The following is an 18,728-nucleotide window of genomic DNA, read 5'->3' on the forward strand; positions in this document are numbered from 1 at the left end:
TATGGTTGAGAGCATAGGTACTGGAATAGGATTTTAAAATTCAGGTTTTCATGCAAGTGTAGCTCAAGGATCTCAGAGAGTATAAATGGTTCATTCTCTTGCTGCTTCAAGGGCCTGGCTGTCTAATATGGACCTAATTGAGTCCATATCAGTCAACATGAGATCAATAGATTTGAGCGAATCCAGTAGCAACAACACGTCTTCCTATCGGGAGCCCAACATTGTTTTGTTCTTTGTGATAGAATAAAAATATGCATTTAGATGAATAAAACGACTTAGATTGTAGGTTTTGCCTTTTAAGTATTAAGAGATTGAGTATTATATCTTATTGCATCTGATGTATACAACTTACAAAAATTTTTTTTTGTGGCTGCACTGGGCCTTTGTTGCTGCACACGAGCCGTCTCTATATGCAGTGAGCGGGCTTCTCACTGCGGTGGCTTCCCTCGTTGCAGAGCACAGGCTCTAGGCACCGGGCTTCAGTAGTTCTGGTGCGTGGGCTCCAGAGTGCAGCCTTAGTAGTCGTGGTACATGGACTTAGTTGCTCCACAGTATGTGGAATCCTCCCAGACCAATGATCAAACCCACGTCCCTTGCATTGCGGCCTGATTCCTAACCGCTGGACCACCAGGGAAGTCCTGATGTATACTACTTAAAATGGACGTCTCCTCCCCTCCCCACCCCACCCCAAAAAACCACCTTTTAGACCTGAGAAAGTAAGGGGAATCTTCACCTCTCCAAGTCAGAGACATAGTAGCTGCCACTGGCAATCTCTTCAGCGGGTTCCTAATATCCGACATTGGAAAAAGATGCCAAGTACCTCCTTCAGCATAACTGCACCTTTGCTTACAGGCATGATAAGCTGCCTGGAGCAGCACACAGCACTGGGAACAAGGCATCCTCTGCCGAGCAGAGCCGATACCTGAGGGTGGGAGCGGGGAGGCCGTGGCTGTGAGCCCCAGAGGCTGCCCCAGGCCCCAGGAACGCTAATCATGTTCAGCGGGGGAGGGAAAGGGAGCTGGATCACTAGTTTGGGTAATGTATCTGCATTCTGGAAATCCATAATAGCAATAAGCATTAAAGTCCTCTGATGGTGACCTCTGGTCAGTTTTGTTTGATCCTATTTCCTACTCCTTTGAAAATGGACCATCTCTATATACGTCTGCAAAACAAAACACCTTTTACCTCTTTTTTTAAAAATTGAAGTATAGTTGATTTGTTAGTAGCTCAGTCTTTTCCGACTCTTTGCGACCCCATGGACTGTAGTCCACCAGGCTCCTCTGTCCATGGAATTCTCCAGGCCAGAATACTAGAGGGAGTCGCCATTCCCTTCTCCAGGGAATCTTCTCAACCCAGGAATTGAACCCAGGTCTCCTGCATTGCAGGCAATTTCTGTACCGTCTGAGCCACCAGGGAAGGAGTAAAATATTTAGGAAACCCTCTGGAGCTCTCTTTTCTTTTTTTTTATTGAAACATAATTCGTTTATAGTGTTGTGTTAATCTCTGCTGTACAGCAAAGTGATTCAGTTATACATAAATATATATACATTCTTTTTAAAATGATTTTTCATTATGATTTATCACGGGATATTGACTATAGTTCCCTGTCCTACTATAGTAGGACCTTGTTTCAAAACTCCTTTTCATGTATCATGGACTCTGACTCAGAAAATAGGAAAGATGGAATTGTTTTCTTTCATTTGTTTTTAGGCAACAGAAATTTATTTGCTTCCAGTTTTGGAGGCCACAAGTCTGAGACCAAGGGGTGGGTATCTTGGTTCTTTCTGAGAGCTGCAAGGGGAGGATCTATTACAGGCCTCTCTCCTGAGCTCACAGAGGGCTGATTTCTTGCTATATTTCTTCACATCATCTTCCTTCTATGCATATTTCTGTGTCCAAATTTTCTCTTTTGATAAGGACACTTGTCATGTTGGATTAGGGACTCCCCCTATTCCAGCATGACCTCATCTTAAATAATCACATCTGCATTGATTTTACAAATAAGGTCACATTCAGGGGGACTGGAGGCTAAGACTCCAGTGGGTTTTCATTTCCGTCTCCAGGATGAATTTGAGGCTGGAGTGAGCAAATCAACCCTTAACATCTGGCCAGCCCCCACCTACCTCTCTGTCCGCAAATGTATCTGATGCTGTCTCAGCCTCTCTCCTTGTCATCCATACTGGCCTCATTTAAATAAGGCACAATATTCCCACCTTTCTAGAACCCTTTCTGGAAGACATTTCCTTGATCTGAAACATTCCTCATTTCATCTTCCCCATCCACAAACCATTTTGCCTGGTTTAAGATAGGAATTTTTTAAAGCCACATCAGAACCCTTGTCTTCAATGGCTTTGAATGATTTGTTTTGGGTTCGCATTCACTTTCATTTCTTATAGGGAAATGCCTACGAGTAAAATAATCACATCTATTGCCACCCTCATCTAGCTGTTTTCATTTTTTTGTCATTACTATCCACATCAATGCATAGTTTTTCATATTTTTACTTGATGAAGGCATGTACAAACTCATTTTGTTATCCTCTCTTAATATTACATCATACACATCTTCTATATTCACATGTGGTCTTTGTAGTTATAATTTTTGATAGCTGCTCTGTTTCCTGGGCTAGGTATCCCATAGTTAACTTAAACCCTATGTTGACACTGATCTTTTTTAGAATGTTTTCCAGCTTATTGCTAATATCAGATAGTGCCGAGTTAAATGTTAGGTTGTGGCTCTTTGCTTCTCTTGAATTATTCTCATCAGATAGCTTTCCAGAACTGAGAGGAATGACTAGGTCAGAGGGAATAATTATCTCAGGGACCAGCTCCCTGTGATGCCTTGGGGCTTCAGGCCGCAGTGCTTTCTGTGATGAGGAATGTGGCGGGCGCGACTCCCAGGGCAGGCTCTCACCCCTCCTCTCTCGGTTATCTTCCCTGGCTCTTTCTGAGGACACTGTGTCATCTTTCCACTCAGGATCAAGGTGGCAGGGGCAGCACTGAGTTTCCAAGGTCCTTGATCCAGGGTTTTAGGGGACTCTTCCTTTTCTTTTTTTTATTCACAGTAATAATTTTTATTATTGAAAATTTAGAAAATACAGTTAAAAGACACTTAAATAACATCTAACATATTTAACATATTTATAGTGCTGTATGCCTTGTACTTATCTAAACACTTTACATATTTTGAGCCTTGCAATCGTTATTCAACCATCTGACCCCATTTTACAGATGGGAAAGTTAAGGCATAGAGAGGTTAAGAAACAATGAATGTAAGCTTCCCAAGGGCAAGGATTTTTGTCCCTTTACTGTTGTATCCCTAAAGCCTGGAAAAATGATTGGCAATACTAAGCACTATACCATTTGCTAAAGGAGTGTCACACGGTGGGTGAGTGGTGGAGCCAGGAATGAGACCCAGAGAGTCTGGCTGCGCCTGTGTCCTGAGCCACACATACTGCCCCCAGGAGCTGTCCATCAGATACAAGCACTGTCAGCCTTGTGATGTTCCTTCGGGGTTTGTATGTGTGTAAGAACTAAATACATCAATAAATGAATAAAATGTGTGCGTATACTTTGCATATAAAATACATTTTTATGAAGATGAGATAAACCTGTATATATGTTTATCTTTACAGATCTTTATCCTTCTATATGTCACTTTTTAAAATATCATATGATATAGATTAGGTATATCATAATTTACTTAACTAATGACAGATTTTAAGATTTTTTTTACATTTTCTCACTAATATCAGTACAGCCTGAGGAGTTCTGTCTGCTCATAGATATAATTACTTCTTAGGAATAAAAACCCAGCAGTGTTAGTTTAGAGCCAAAGGATATGTACATTTTAAGGTCCTAACACATACTGTCAAACTGCTTCCTCCCAAATTGCACCAATTTCTGTGTCCACCACAATTCATGTTTGGGGAACTATTTCTCATTCAGCAGCACCCTTGAAACAGTTCCCCAGCCCTAGAGCGACCCTCCTGGGGTCTGCAGGGCCCAGTTTATACAGTGGAGTCTTGGTTTCTCAGCCCTGCCGTCATTCTGCACGTTTCCACCCTGACTGGAGCACAGGCCACGGCGGCCCTGCATTCTGCCCGGCGTCAGGGAGAAGACACCCGGAAGACGTGCTGGGAGATAAAAGAATGAGAGTGCCCAGATACACAGAGGTTGTCAGAAGCTTTCCTAATTGAAAAGATAACATGTCTTTATTCTAAAGAAACATTTGAAGCAGGAAAAAAGAATCAATCTTTCCGCTATAGCATTTTTTTTCGCTTTCCAAGGCTTGGCAACAAGCACATGTGTATATGTCTCTATTTGTGTACATATGTGTATGTGTGTGTATTTATATACATGTATGTATGTGTGTATGTACAAATATATGTGTATTTATAGGCATAAATCCATAAATGTTTATTTCCCTTATTTCTAGTTCTCTTTAATATTCTTAATATTTACATCTGTCTACTTTGTCTTAACAATGATTTTCCATATATGCAAACTATCTCATCTTGTGGATGTTCTATAATTTATTTAAGCAGTGAATATTAAATCATGTTTGTCCCAACCTTGATTTGCAAGGAAAATCTCAGGCATCACTGAGGAGAAGAGAAGCAGCTCTGTAGTTAGGATAAAGGAGCCAGAGCAGTTGTACTCCTTTTTATCAGTTTTGCCTGATGACTTTTGGAACAAAGGGTTTCTCTGCTTACTTTTTTTTAAAAAATTGAAGTTAGGCTGCTTGTCTAAACCATCCTCTTACAGGGAAGTGTATCATCTCTAGGTCCATCCAAATGGCATTATTTCATTCTTTTTAGTGGCTGAGTAGTATTCTATTCTGTAAATATGCCATATCTTTTCTCCCCCAAACTTTAAACTTAATTTTGTATTGGGGTATAGACGATTAACAGTGTTGTAGTATCGGGTGAACAGCAAAGGGACTCAGCAATACATAGACATGTATCCATTCTCCCCCAAACCTCCTCATATGCAGGGTGGCACGTAATATTGAGTCGAGTTCCAAGTTCAATACAACAGGTACTTATTGGTTGTCCATTTTGAATATAGCAGTGTGTTCATGACCTTCCCAAGCTTCCTAAATGTCCCTTCCCTCTGGCAACCGTAAGTTCATTTTCTAAGTCTGTGAGTCTCTTTCTGTTTTGTAAGTTTATTTGTATCATTTCTTTTTAGATTCCACTTTTAAAGGGTGTCGTATGATATTTCTCCTTCTCTGACTTACTTCACTCAGTATGACACTCTCTAGGTCTATCCATGTTGTTGCAAATGGCATTGCTTCATCCTTTTTGATAGCTGAGTAATATTCCATTTCTATATTCCCACATCTTCTTTATCCATACCTCTGTTGATTGGAGCACATCTTCTTTATCCATTCATCTGTCAATGGACGTTTAGGTTGTTTCCCTGTCTTGGCTATTGTAAATAGTCTGCTGTGAACATAAGGGTGCAGGTATCTTTCTGAATTATGATTTTGTTCAGATATATGCCCCGGAATGGAATTACTGGTTCATGTGTTAACTCTTATTTTTGAGGAACTTCTGCACTGTTTTCCATGGTAGCTGCACCAGTTTACATTTCCACCAACAGGACAGGAGGATTCCCTTTCTCCATGCCCTCTCCAGCATTTATTATTTAACATCCTTTTTACACAGCATGTATGTGATGTAAGAGAGAGAGAAACTACATAGTTTTTCCTCGTGAAAGTATACCCAGAAAGACAGAGCACTCATCGGAAGAGTGTGCCTACAACACAGCTCTGCTTTGCTCACCGAGACCGTCAAGGTAGCATACGGCATCACCAGAGTGTGAGAACAAAATCTCTGACCACAGCTTTTCCAGCATTATGAAAAAAGGGTAGCGGGAGCAAATGTCCTTACAAGCCTCAGTGACGGGACTGATGCGGTCAGTTCTGACTGGAAGAACAAACCCGGATTTTGCGTTTGTGCATCATGTCAGTGGGTCTGTCGCATGCCAGGTGCCCTTTTTTGAAAGGGTGAGTGGGTCTCACTGGGTCTCATCTGTGGTACTTGGGCTCCCTAGTTGCTGCATGGGCTCAGCTGCCTCATAGCACATGGGATCTTCATTCCCCGATCAGGGTTCGAACCCGTGTCACCTGCCTTGGCAGATGAATTCTTTACCACTGGACCACCAGGGAAGCCCCCAGGTGCCTTCTTTAAGGCTGTAAATGTTGGGGGATTCTTAGTTGACGAAGCCAAAGGCCCCAAGCTGAAAACTCCTTCTGGAAGGCCATGAGTTAGGAGCAGTTCATCTGCTGTATAGTGGTGGTATTGAGTTGCTGTTTATCAGAGTCAGTGGAAAACCTTCTTTGAAGCAGCAATGATAACAGAAAACTCTAATGAGTTCCCAAGAATGGTCTGAATCATTTCATTTTCTTGGTGATTTCCCAAAGCTTCTGTTAGAGCAGATTTATTGATCCCAGGGCAGACAGAATGACACCCTAATAATGGGCCCAGTTCACACTCACTAACTACACAAAATAGACATTTCTTGTTCCTTCCTTAAATGCCCCTGTAATTAGACCCATAAGGCTGGTAGGACTTACTTTCCCTGTGAAGGCAGGTAAAGTATCCGGAGACTTTCTCCTTTCATGAAAGAAAGGGGAGAAAGTTGACGTGGTTTAGTTGTCTAGATGCCAGGCACTTTCCCATAAGTGATAATAAAAAAATCTCCCTGGAGAAGGAAATGGCAACCCACTCCAGTATCCTTGCCTGGAGAATCCCATGGACGAGGAGCCTGGTAGGCTACAGTCCACAGGGTCACAAAGAGTTGGACATGACTGAGCGACTTTTTAGTTTTACTTTTTACTTAGTAGCTATATAACATCCAGCTAAAGACTAACAGGCAGGTATTCTTTCTGCCCCCTTCTGATGTCTATGTCAGAAGCTTTCTCTATCTCCTTTATACTTTAATAAAACTTTATTACACACACACGCAAAACCCACCATTCCTAGGCATTGCTATGTGCTAGGAGCTTTGCCTATGTTATGTCTGGAAATTCTTACCACCTGCATTTCTTCATAGGCATTGTTATCCTCATGTGTGAGGTTGAGCAGGTTGAACCCCAAGGGCCTTGAATGGCTTACCCAAGGCCGTGTACTCAGTAAGGGAATGGTAGTTTGTCAGGTCAGAACGCAAGCTCCAGTTGGCCTGACCCTGTGTGCCCGTTACATCAAACCCTTTTTTTCCTCTCATCTCAGAAAGCTACAACTCAGTAGTTTCCCAGCCTTTTCTGGCATACACGGCTTAACATCCAGCACACACAGGTCAGCTACAGCTGGGGCATGAACATCCCCTCCCAGCTATGACCCAAAGGGCACTGCCTGCACTGACTATGCATGGCACTCAAGAGGGCAACAAAAGCCTGGGGTGTCTCTCATGCCTTCCTCTGGGGCTCTTAAAGCCCTGGGCGAAGGAAGGCACCTGGTGTCCTGACTCCGTGTTCCCTGATTGAGGGCCTGCTTTGTGTAGAGCCTTGGAACAAGATTAGGGCTGATAACCCATAGAGTTCCCCATCAGATGGGAAGGGAGGGGGAAACAGCAGACATGCTTACGGTCATCGGCAGAGAGTGAGCAAGAAGCTGGAGGTGGCGCCGCGCTGATCTGCACTCAGGCTCCAGCAGTTGCCAGGATCCCAATCAGAGTGGAAAAGCACTGCACTGCAATCCAGGAATAACACGATCTAAGAAGTAAATCCGTGGGATCTGGCTGAGAACCGAGGGGGCCCAGGGTGAGGCCTACAATGACTAAGGGTGTCCCCTGACCCTTGGGGGTGGGATGAAAGGGGTATTGATTGTGGATCAAAGTGAATCAGGATGCTGGGTGAGGGGTCACTGAACCCAGATTTGTTTTCCACTTTGTGTACAAGCATTTATTTCTGCATGTAGCTGAAGATAAGGTTTGATGGCCATGAACCACCTCACAAGACCAGGACACAGACTGCATTAGCCCCACGTGGCACTGCTTTGTTTTGAATATCTGTTTATATCTGCCTAGAACCTGGAAGAAGATTCTCTGATTTATAAATCATCTTCTATTTCAGCCGTTCATGCCAAGAGCCTGGTAGCCATCTTGCATCTGCTAGTTGCTCTGTCCCAGTATTTCCGGGCACCAATCCGACTCCCAGACCATGTTTCCATCCAAGTGGTTGTGGTCCAGGTAAGTCAGAAACCACCTCAAACATCAGTGCCCTTAAAGGGGCGCAGGGGCTGAGCTCCGGGGTGAGCTCAGGCACACTGGGAAGCTTGCTAGGAGGACTGAATGAGTGCTGAGTGTGCCTGGGTGTGCTGTGTGTTGGGAGGCATGTCAGTGAGCTTTCTGATGCGTATGGGCTTATTTCCGATATACATACAAAGGGTGGAACAGCGTGTGCTTGTGTCCGGGACAGCCTTATGTGGGGCGTGTGCCTGGGGTTTACATGCTTTCGTGAGGAAGGTACCTGGGTGTTATGTATTTGAGGGTGGGTGCTGTATATATTTGTGAGGTCTGTGTAGTAGGATTACAAGAACATATTCCTATGTGTGTAAGTATGTCCTGTAAGCCATGGAGGGTCATTTTTTGGTTCAACAACCAATGCACAGTTATTGAGAAGAGGCAGGTATCTGTGCATGTGAGGGCACGTGTGCATGTGTACACGTGTGTTTGAGAGAGACCCTGACAGGCCGTGCCCATGCTGAAGGCACTGCCGCTTTTCACCTGCCCAGAGAAGCACAGCTGGGGTATCAAGTCATCTTGTGCAGATTATTATGTGGAATTTCCATTTACACATGGCTCTGTCCTTTCCACAATGAGGGGATGCTCTCTCCCCATGACTATCTCATTCTGCTCCTAACCCCATTAGATACTCAAATTCAATTTTATTTTCCAACTTTATGCTGTTGAGCAAAAGGTCGTCATTTTGTTGGCTTCTGTTCTTTTCCAAATAAACATGCTGCAAGGGAGAACATCCCTAATGAACAACTCCCTGGTTATTCAAGGTTATCCAGGGTTCTGTCTGGCGGCTCTGCCATCCCTTGGTGAAGAAGAGCCTGGAGGACCAGTAGGTTTTGCTTGAGAAGCCAGGCCAGGCCAGCTTCCTGGACAAAAGGTCTTTGGGCCAGGCTTTCAAGAATCAGAAGTGAACTGGAGGAAAGGCGGACATGGGGGTGCCACTCAGCTGTGCCCTAGTGAAAAAGTATTTTTTCCAATGCCTTCTGGGTACTTAACTTGCCAAACATTAAGGGGGTATAATAGGAATATGACACCTTGGCCCTGCTTGCCCAGAGACAGGACTACCTGAGCAGCGGAGAGGGCTATCAGAGGCCCCTTGTCAGTGCACACGTGTGTGGTTCAGACACTGAGTGTAGCTGACTGAAAGGGACTAATTGGCCTCACTTGTGGGCTCTCAACTGTGTCAAGCATGGCATGAAGGATTTTATGGATGTGCGGCCAGCCCAGAGCCTCCTGGTATATGCATCTTCCTAGCGAATCCAGGCCATCTCTATTGTGTCATTTTTTTTACCAATCAATAAAGTGTGAATCCGTTTCATTATATTTTTTAAAACTATGATTCAGGATTTGTGAGGATGGGGGGTGAAACAGTGGTCACTGCAGGCCCGTGTCTCATGCCTTATTTTGAACTCAGTTATAGGCCATCAGAAGCCTGTCACTGGTTTAATTTCTCCTGCAGGCCGTTTCCTTAGCACGAGGGAGAAAGGAGGATGTGTTACTTAAAATGGCATCGAGGCATGTCAGGTTTTATGGGGTGTTTTGCTTTATCAAGTGAAACAGGCACAGAAGCATGACTCAGAAATGGCTGTAAGATGCTGACTGAACTAGAGGGTTAGTTCTTTAGGGAACAAATAGTGGTTTGAAGTGAATCAGGATGCTATGAGGGGCACTGAACCCAAAATTCTTTTCCATTCTTTGTACAAGCATTTATTAATGCTGTCTGTTGTTGGAGATGAGGTTTGATGTCTGTGAATGGCCTTATTAGTCCTATGTGAAAATTGTTACAAATGTTGAAGCTGAATTTGGAGAAAGTCCTGGTTTATCCTCACTGGCTCTTTTTTAAATGGTATTTTACATTTTTTTCTTCCTTTTTTGCTTTGATAGTTCATTCTTCTTAATCTAATCCAGATACAGGCATGGCCTTTATCCAGCTCTACCTTTCCTTCTGTAAAAGGATTTTGTAAGGATGCTAGTTTCTGTGGCTATTGGGAATGCCAAGAAAAGGTTGTGAAAGTTGGGACAGGAGGGTCAGAAGGTGGGCTTTAGCTAAGAGAATAAAGCTTGGAGGCTCCTTCTTGACACACCTGGCCTTTGTGGAAGATGGATTTGCTCTGACAACCTCTTGCCATGCCTAGACTATCTTCCAAGTGTCTGGTAACTGATTGGGTGAGGACCTGATGAATGCATCTCTCTCCTCACCTTCATCAGGAAATCTCCCTGAACCCCAGCACTGCTTCAGCAGCTCACATGCCCACATAAACCAGCACTCAGTTGACTAACGGTAGGGACTTCTCTTGGTCCACAGGCTAAGACTCTACGCTCCCAAAACAGGGGAACCAGGTTTGATCCCAGATCAGGGAACTAGATCCTGCATGCTGCAACTAAGACCAGGTGTAGCCAAATAAATTGATTTTTTAAAAATTGGCTAGTAGCAGCCTCTGTCTCTCCGAACAGCGTTCTGATCGTGCCCCTGCTCCCCCGACTCTGCCTTTTTTGCGGGGCCCATTCCTCCCACTAGAGTGGGCTCTCATCTGTGTCCATTCGCATCCTAGGCTGACCCTCCCAGCTCAAAGCACGTGTTCTGGTCCTGCTCTCAGCACTTCCTCTCTGCAGGGGGCAACCATGTAATTGCTTATCCACCGCACATTTGAGAGGGAAAGAAAATCCTACTCTGATAATTGAGCTGGGTCCTGAGGCATAAACCAGGGGCTTGTTTGAGGAAAACCTTCTTGCTCACCTTTTCATCTACCCCATTTTACTCTTAAGTTCCTCGAGGTCCGAAACTGTCATAAGTCCAACAGAGGGGCTTGTACGGAGAAGGCACTGATTAATGAAATGGAGAAGAAAGAGGATAAGTTGATGGCAGGGGGTAGACAGATGATGGGCAGATAGATGCGTGGATGGACTTACAAAGTCCTTACCCTTTTCTCAGAGCATAAGCTAGTTACCTAAGGACTGTACTACTTACTGAAAAGCTCCCCTAGTTAAACACTTTTTAAAAACTCTCCTTCTGACTTCTCCAAGTTGGCCTCAGTTCCTCCACCCCAACCCCCTCACCCGCCAGTTAAATGTGTTTCTCTGCTTCCCCCTGTGGCCCCAGCCGGAGGGCAGACACACCCTGGCCTTCATTTCCATTTGGTTTTCTGTGGATTTCTCCAGGAGGCAGTGTGCTTCCAGCAGAAGGTCTTCCAATAAAGAAAGAAAAGAGTCGCCATCCAAGAAACAGCCGACTTGTTTGGAATAAACACTAATTGCTCTTAAGTATGAATGGTACAGTCCAGTCCCAGGAAACCAGGGGCCTTGTTTCACTTCTAGCAGTATCTCATCGCTGGCTTCATTTCTTAAATGCCAGTAACTTTCTCAGTATCAGGAATGTTAATCAGTTTTTTGTATTTTTCTAAAGCATATTTTTCTCTCCTCCTCCCCAACCCTCTCCCCACCCCACCCCCGTTTTCAGAAACGAGAAGGAATCCTCCAGTCTCGGCAAATCCAAGAGGAAATAACTGGTAACACAGAGTATGTCAACACCATTGTTGCCAGCGATTCTGTAATGGAACACAGATGTTTCTCCGAAATTCATCCATTTGCTGATATTTAGTTTTCATTTATTGGGATTGCAAGAGGGATTAGACTTCAGCCAATGATTATAGTTTAGCCTTTTCCATGCATTCAAAACATGCCTCTCAATGCTTAAGGTACAAACTTGGGTGGGGAAGTGGGGAGAGGGAATTAGCCGTGATTGAAAAATTCTAATTTTGTGGCACTCCAGGAAAAAGTGTGCCCAAAAAAGCCAACCAGCATGAAATCATCATGCCATAAACATGGGATTGAATTTAAATTGTTAACCTTCAAAAGGACGTTTTTCTTCCTTTTCTGAATCTGATTTATATGGTCACGTGCCATGACCCAGAAAGTCCCTCTCTACCTTACAGTGGTGGATTTTTTTTTTTAATTTACATTCACAGAAACTGGAATATCCGAATATGTAAGAGGTTTGTCATAAGAAAGATAAGTTTTGTTCTCAAGCACAAAGAGTGGGATGGTGTGGGGGGATCTGAGATCACTGGGCAGGCCTGAGCCCTGGCCACACACAAAACCAGCAAAATTTGTTTGTGTCTTCTCCTGCTCCCCCAACTTTCCTCTATTTTCCTTCAAACAAGACGAGCCAGTGGAAAGGGCAGGGGCACATGAAGCAATGATTATACCCCCTAAAACCTCACAGCCCAAAGATGGAGGAGAAAGCCATCCTTGGTTTACTTGACTTGAACATTAAGTTCATTCTTCTTCCCAGTACACTACCTGCAAGTCATTGCTTAATAGGTGATAGATATACAGTTAGAATAAACATAATAAGAATTGAGAAAAAAGATGTATTCAGCATTTAGTATATACTAGAAATTATTCTAAAATATTTGTGTATATTAGATCATGTAATGCTCAGAACATCTGATTGAGTTGTTTACCGTGTTATCTTCATTTTAAGAGTAAGCAACCTGGAGCCCAGAGAGGTTTGGTAGCTTGCCCAAGGTCACACAGCAAGCAAATGGCTCTGTAAGACTTAAAGCTAAGTGGTCTGTCCCTAATTCTTGTGCTCTCACTGCTTTGCTGCATCACTGCTGTGAGTATCGTTCCAATTCCTGCCCTCTTTGAGAAAACATATTCTAGGTCAATGGCAGGTGCACCTTGGTGGGTATCACAGGATGGACGGGAGAGAGCCAAACCTACCTTCCCAAGCCAGTGCCTTCAGCAAACTGGGCAGTGAAATGCCATATTGGGATGGTCCCTGAGCCCTGCTCCTAAAACATGGTTGGGGATCCTGAATTTCTGAGTCCAGTATTCTTTCTCAATTGTAAGCAATAGTATGAGTTTATTTAAAGCAAGAAATAAAGTTAAAGCAAGTCCTTTAAGCGTCACTTATACCAGGCTTTGTGTGAACACCAGTATATCTGTAAAGCAAAGGGGAAAAAGAAATGGTAATGTGGTAAAGACCACCCATAGTTGGAGACTTAGTGCAGAATAAGATGCCAAGGAAGGAAGCTTTGGGGGATCTGCAGCCAAAGGTGAGGAGAGAAGAGTCACACTGTTTTTTCTCTTCTTCCCGCAGGGCTCTTTCTGGAAGGCATGGTGAGTTGCGTAAGATTGTCCTCTGGTGCTGGTGCCTGCCAGTGGGGTCTAGTTAATTCTGCAGCAGCTGGAAGAACAGGCACTCAGCTTGCTTCCTGTGTGTTTGTCTGCGCCAGCCTGGTGACAGGCTGGCTGGTGGGGAGGGAGGGTCAGCCGCTGGTGGGAAGAGGAGAAGGAACCACAGCTGCAGTCCTGCAGGTCACTAGACCACCGGCACTGCTGGGCTTCTGCGTGGGTCCTGGGCGCTCGCAGGGCGGTCTTGCTCTGCGAATAGTGTGGAAGTAGAGCAAGTGATGCGCACAGCACAGCCCCCTCTCCCCACTCTGTCCAGCCCTTCTCGAAGCTGCCTCTTTGCTCATCACACCTCCTACCTCTCCCATTTCCCAGAACCTTGGGTTTGTCTCTAAGGTCTCTGAATGTCCAAGATCACAATTCTCATTCTCAGATTTAATCATTAAGAGTGGGTGCGAGAGTGGGAGAGGCAGCCCAGGACCACAAGCCTCCCAGGGCCAGGCTCCTCTTGGAAACTCCCCATTCCCAGTGGCAGATCCATCTCCACTCTTTCTTCCTACTATTTATTTTTTTGTTTGTTTATTTGGCTGCCTCAGGTCTTAATTGCAGCATGCAGGATCACTTAGTTGCGGCATGCAAACTGTTAGTTGCAGCATGTGGGATCTAGTTCCCTGTTCAGGGATTGAGCCCAAGCCCCTTGCATTGGGAGCAGAATCTTAGCCACTAGACCTCCAGGGAAGTACCTCCTTCCACTATTTCACCCCTCAGATCAGTGGACCTAGGGGCTGTAGCAAGGAAAATCCCTGCAGGGGGCATGGCTTCACTATTTTCTCTGATTCTATATGCACTGTGGATACTATTTTGAAATATTCTAATCATACTAAATAATAACTCAGATCAGCAGATACTTCAGAGTTTAAGGAGCATGTACTTTCTAGTCTTTCATCCTCATAACCCATCTAGGGGAGCTTCATGTCCAGTGCGCATTTTATAGAAGAGGAAGGCGAGGCTAAAAGGATTGGAGTGGCCGGATCCCTCAGGAGGGGGAGCTCCCCTTCTGTGCTGCAGCTCTGTGGCTCCCAGTCTGCCTATCTGCCCTCTACCAGGAAGCCTGTCTGGGTTTTGAAAATTAGGGAGTGAAGTGATTTGATATTTGGATGACATTCTGCTTTCAGAAAGCTTCAGAAACACTTTAGAACCATGACTAAATCATGGTATGAAGGGATACACAATAGTGACGAGAAATGGCTAGTTCCAAGCCAGATTGCCTGCTAGAGCCCCCCAAACCCAGCCTAAAAGAGAGTCGATGTGGAGGGTGGACACACGTGCTTACACACACACAGAGGGGGAGAGGCCCCCAAGATAAGAAGCAACCCCAGACCTCTGTCCAAGCCCAGTTTCCCAAGTTTCCAGCACAGTTTATCCCCCAGAGAATTCTCACCTGGAGGTGACCGCTGGTCTGTAGAGGCTGGTGCCTGGGACCTGGGGTGGCACTAGCTCTGGGCTCTATTTGCTTTCTCTTTTTTTCAGAACGTGATGCTTTTGACACCTTGTTCGACCATGCACCAGACAAGCTCAACGTGGTGAAAAAGGTGGGAAAGAGGTGCCTAAGAGGGAGGGCGGGAGGGAGGAAGGGGAGTGAGACGTCAAAAGACATCAGGAAAACCCCCAGCAGCTTGCAAGCTTTCTGAAACTGGTGTCATGTCCAGATGACCACAAACACAGGGCTTTCCTGCTTGATGTCTGTTTCACCTGTCTTGTTCTCGCTGGATGCCTTATCTAGTTTCTTTCTTCTCCCATTTAGATGACAGCATCTCTGGGAGGTTCTGAGGCTACGGGCCCCTGTCTTCCCACTCACACTGAACCCCCAGCCATCCCTGCTCCTCACGCAGACCTCCCTCTGTCTCTCTGGACACAGGCACCTGTACCAAGTGGAGGGGGGACTGGAAGGGACCCGACATGGTCGTTTCTCCTCTGGCCCCCTGAGCCTGGGCTCAGGCACCCCAGCTGTCATTCTGTCCTCTCACACTCCCCGCTCCTTGCCCAGTCTTGGGCCTGGCTATCTGAGTCATACAGTGCCTGGGACTGCAAATCCTGGGGGCCATCCTTCCCTGTGGACGCAGGAGTTCCACAAGAGCTTCACTGGCTGAGCCGTCTTGGCTGGGCCTCGTCCTCTGTCCTCACGGTGGAGTCACGGGGCAGCCTCCGGGGCAAGAGTCTCCATCTCAAGGCCTGGCTTGTGTTTTCTTCTAGACGCTCATCACTTTCGTGAACAAACACCTGAATAAACTGAACCTGGAGGTCACAGAACTGGAAACCCAGGTGGGTGACAACCCCGAGTGCAGGGTGGGGGACAAGACCCTGCAGGCCCGCCACTGTTCCCAGGGCCCCACGTCGCTGGGAGGTTTTTCCACCCTGACCCTGGAGCTTCTCTGGGGAAGGGAGAGGGAATTCTATTCTCCTCAGAAGGGTGAACTGCATGAGATTTCTCTGAATTTTTTCCTAGTTCTTATTTTGAAAATCTGCAAGAGTATTGTCATGAACCTCTATGTACTCTTCACCCACATACACCGATTGTTAGCATTTGTCCACATTTGGGTTTTTTTTTTTTCTTTCTACCTCTAAATACTTCAGCATACGTCTCTTAAGAACAAGTACATGCTCTTAGAGAATCACAATACAGTAGTCAAATTCAGGCAGTTTTAGCATCAGTGCAGAGTAAACCTGTTTTGGCTGAACCATGTGAAATTGCTGCTGCTTGACTACTCTGGACATGAGCAGTGTCACATGGTCCAGAGAAACACAGATGTCCTGATATTCTCACCTGAGCCGTGTAGCTGTCATGTCTCTTTTTAATAAAGAACAAATCCTCAGCCTGTCTGCCTAATGCTGACATTTTTGAAGAATGTGAGCTATATGGTGCATAGAATCTATTTCTCTCCTTCATGATTAGAGGTAGGTTATGCATGTTCAAGAACAGTACCACTGAGACAATACTGTGTTCTTCTCAGGTATTTTTGTCCATCAGTTCGGTACCTGGTGGTGGTAACTTTGATCACTTGGCTAAGTTGGCATTCTCCCAGATTTCCCTACTGTAAAGCTCCTCCCCATTATAATTAATAGCTAATCTGTATTTAGGAGATACTCTGAGACTATGTAATGTGTCCCATTTCCCAGTCTCCTTTCATTTGCAATTAATTTCTAAAGTGTGATTTTCTTTTGACTATATGGGCACCTCCTATATTTTTAAAGGTAATTCCCAGGTCTGCGACTGAGCTCTCCCTGGGTGTGTCTCAACTCTGGAGGCAGCGTCATATATGGGAGATGGGGACATTCTGCAGAAGTAATGATTACTGGAGAGAGCTGGAATGAGCCCTTGGAACTTCTTCTTCACTTTTCAAGGGCAGGGAAGGGGACGTGTGGGGTCTGTCTGCAAGTTTCACCGCCAAGTCATTGGAACTGCAGTCGGGGGTGGCAGCAGGCTAGGTCTGTGGCACTCCGAGCTATGAGTAACCCTGACCCTAACCCAACGTCCTCTCTTGAGTTGACAGATTGGATTCTTTCATCCTCAACCCATTCCAGCCACAGCCAGAGGAAGGCCCAGCTAACCTGTTCCATGGAAGGGACTTGATTTTGACACAGATGTTGGGGTCTGCTTCTCATGGTCCACCCTGGGGTGGCCTGGAATGAGTCATGCTCAGGCCCTACCCACCTGACTTGAAGGCCAGATGGATGAACACAGGGAGGAAGCCACTCCTAGGTCGAGTTCATGCTCAGGGTGGTTTGCCCATAACCAAGGTTGAGCCACAGCCCCACCAGCTAGTCACCCAGGAGAGCTCAGACTCTGGGCCCAGCCCAGATTCTGGGTAATTCAGTCTAGTATTTTAAAAGTTTCCTAAGATGCTTCCAAGAACTTCGACCTCTTGTGAACTCTAGCAACTGTTGTTTATATAAATGTTTGATGGCTCTGCCTCCTTTGAAAGGTTCTAGAGTATCAGGTATGCACCTGACCGCTATATCTTCACTCAGGCCTTTATCTTCTAAACCCACAGCACCTACTCCTTTCACACTCCCCTCATCTCACAGCCCCCCACTGTGCCCACAAAGCCTGCCCAGCGCACACGTGCCTCCCCTCCCTCGCATGGAAAGCCTGCACCCCTCTGCTTGGCTTCAGCGCCTGTTGTTCGTTTGACCAGGTTCTCAGCCAGTCAGGCCTCTGTTGTCCTTGATGGAAGGGACCAGCTCTAAGCCTCTTGCCATAGCCCTGAGCACACAGTTGTGCTTTGTCAGCAAGAGCCAGGACGTTGTGTCCTGAATGCTTTGTTGTTTTCCAGGATAAAAAGTAGCGATAGCTAATATCTAATATGTGTTAAGTGTTGCCTACGTGCCAAGCAGTGTTCTAGACAACTTACACATATTTACCCCTTCCCTCCTGCTTGCCTTCCTGAACTAACTCCTGCTCATCCCTCGCATCTCCATCCAGGCAGCACCTCCTCTGGAAGCCTTCCCTGGTGCCTGCCGTGGGATGAGTGACCTCTCCCAGTCTCACGCAGGCCAGCATGTTTCCCTCCCTCAGAGCAGCAGCAGCTGCATGCCTGTCCTCCACAGGAGTCTCCCCGCTGGCCCATGAGTTCCTCCAGGGCCGGAGCCACACCTGACCCACCTCTGTGCTCCCTGTGCCAGATCAGGGCTTGGTAGAGAGTCGGCGCTCAATAAATACTAGACCAGTTGAGATCAGGAGCGTGGGCCTGTGTGTGGACCAGCCGGACGTGGGGCAGCAGACCTTCCCGCCTTGGGCCACTGTTCATCACTGCCCGCCAGCAGCCTGCCTGAGGACATAGCCTTTGGGGGCTGACCTGGAAGCTGATGGGCCCCTGGATGGGCCAGGGCTGGAGGGCTAGAGGGCCCAGTGCCTTCACCTGGCTCTCTCCTCCAGTTTGCAGATGGGGTGTACCTGGTGCTGCTCATGGGGCTCCTGGAGGGCTACTTCGTGCCCCTCCACAGCTTCTTCCTGACCCCGGACAGCTTTGAACAGAAGGTAAGAGGAGGCCCCAGCCCATATGCCTGACCCATCTTCCCATACTTGTGCTGGGACCATCTGGGTAAAGGTGGTGGCTTCCTGTCTCCCCAGGGTCTTCAGTGTTTGGATGAGGTGGGGCCGTGGTAACGCACAGCTGAGCTGGGGAACAGCGACCTACAGGCCCCTGAGCATCCCTCCTTTGCACCCCCTGGCCACACCCTGCCAGGGGCCACAGCCCAGCTTCATTCCTCCCCAGAGGTGACAGGGAAGGTGGCTACAAAGTGGTCAGTCCCTCTCAGCTGAGTTCTGATGCCTCTCCTGGGCTG

The 18,728-nt window shown here is 46.2% G+C and overlaps 1 protein-coding gene across 3 annotated transcripts in view; it reads left to right on the top strand.

The window, feature by feature from the left end:
* Positions 1–18,728, top strand: part of PARVA (parvin alpha) — a 168,227-nt gene that overhangs the window by 120,463 nt on the left and 29,036 nt on the right. For all 3 annotated transcript variants that reach the window (XM_018059568.1, XM_018059566.1, XM_018059567.1), the window contains exons 6-11: positions 8,080–8,195; positions 11,704–11,762; positions 13,351–13,370; positions 14,913–14,974; positions 15,636–15,704; positions 18,319–18,420. In XM_018059568.1, coding sequence (XP_017915057.1) covers positions 8,080–8,195; positions 11,704–11,762; positions 13,351–13,370; positions 14,913–14,974; positions 15,636–15,704; positions 18,319–18,420 — 428 coding nt within the window. The remainder of the gene's footprint in view (positions 1–8,079; positions 8,196–11,703; positions 11,763–13,350; positions 13,371–14,912; positions 14,975–15,635; positions 15,705–18,318; positions 18,421–18,728) is intronic.

This window comes from Capra hircus, chromosome 15 (assembly GCF_001704415.2).
Source record: "Capra hircus breed San Clemente chromosome 15, ASM170441v1, whole genome shotgun sequence".
NCBI classification, from domain to species: domain Eukaryota; kingdom Metazoa; phylum Chordata; class Mammalia; order Artiodactyla; family Bovidae; genus Capra; species Capra hircus.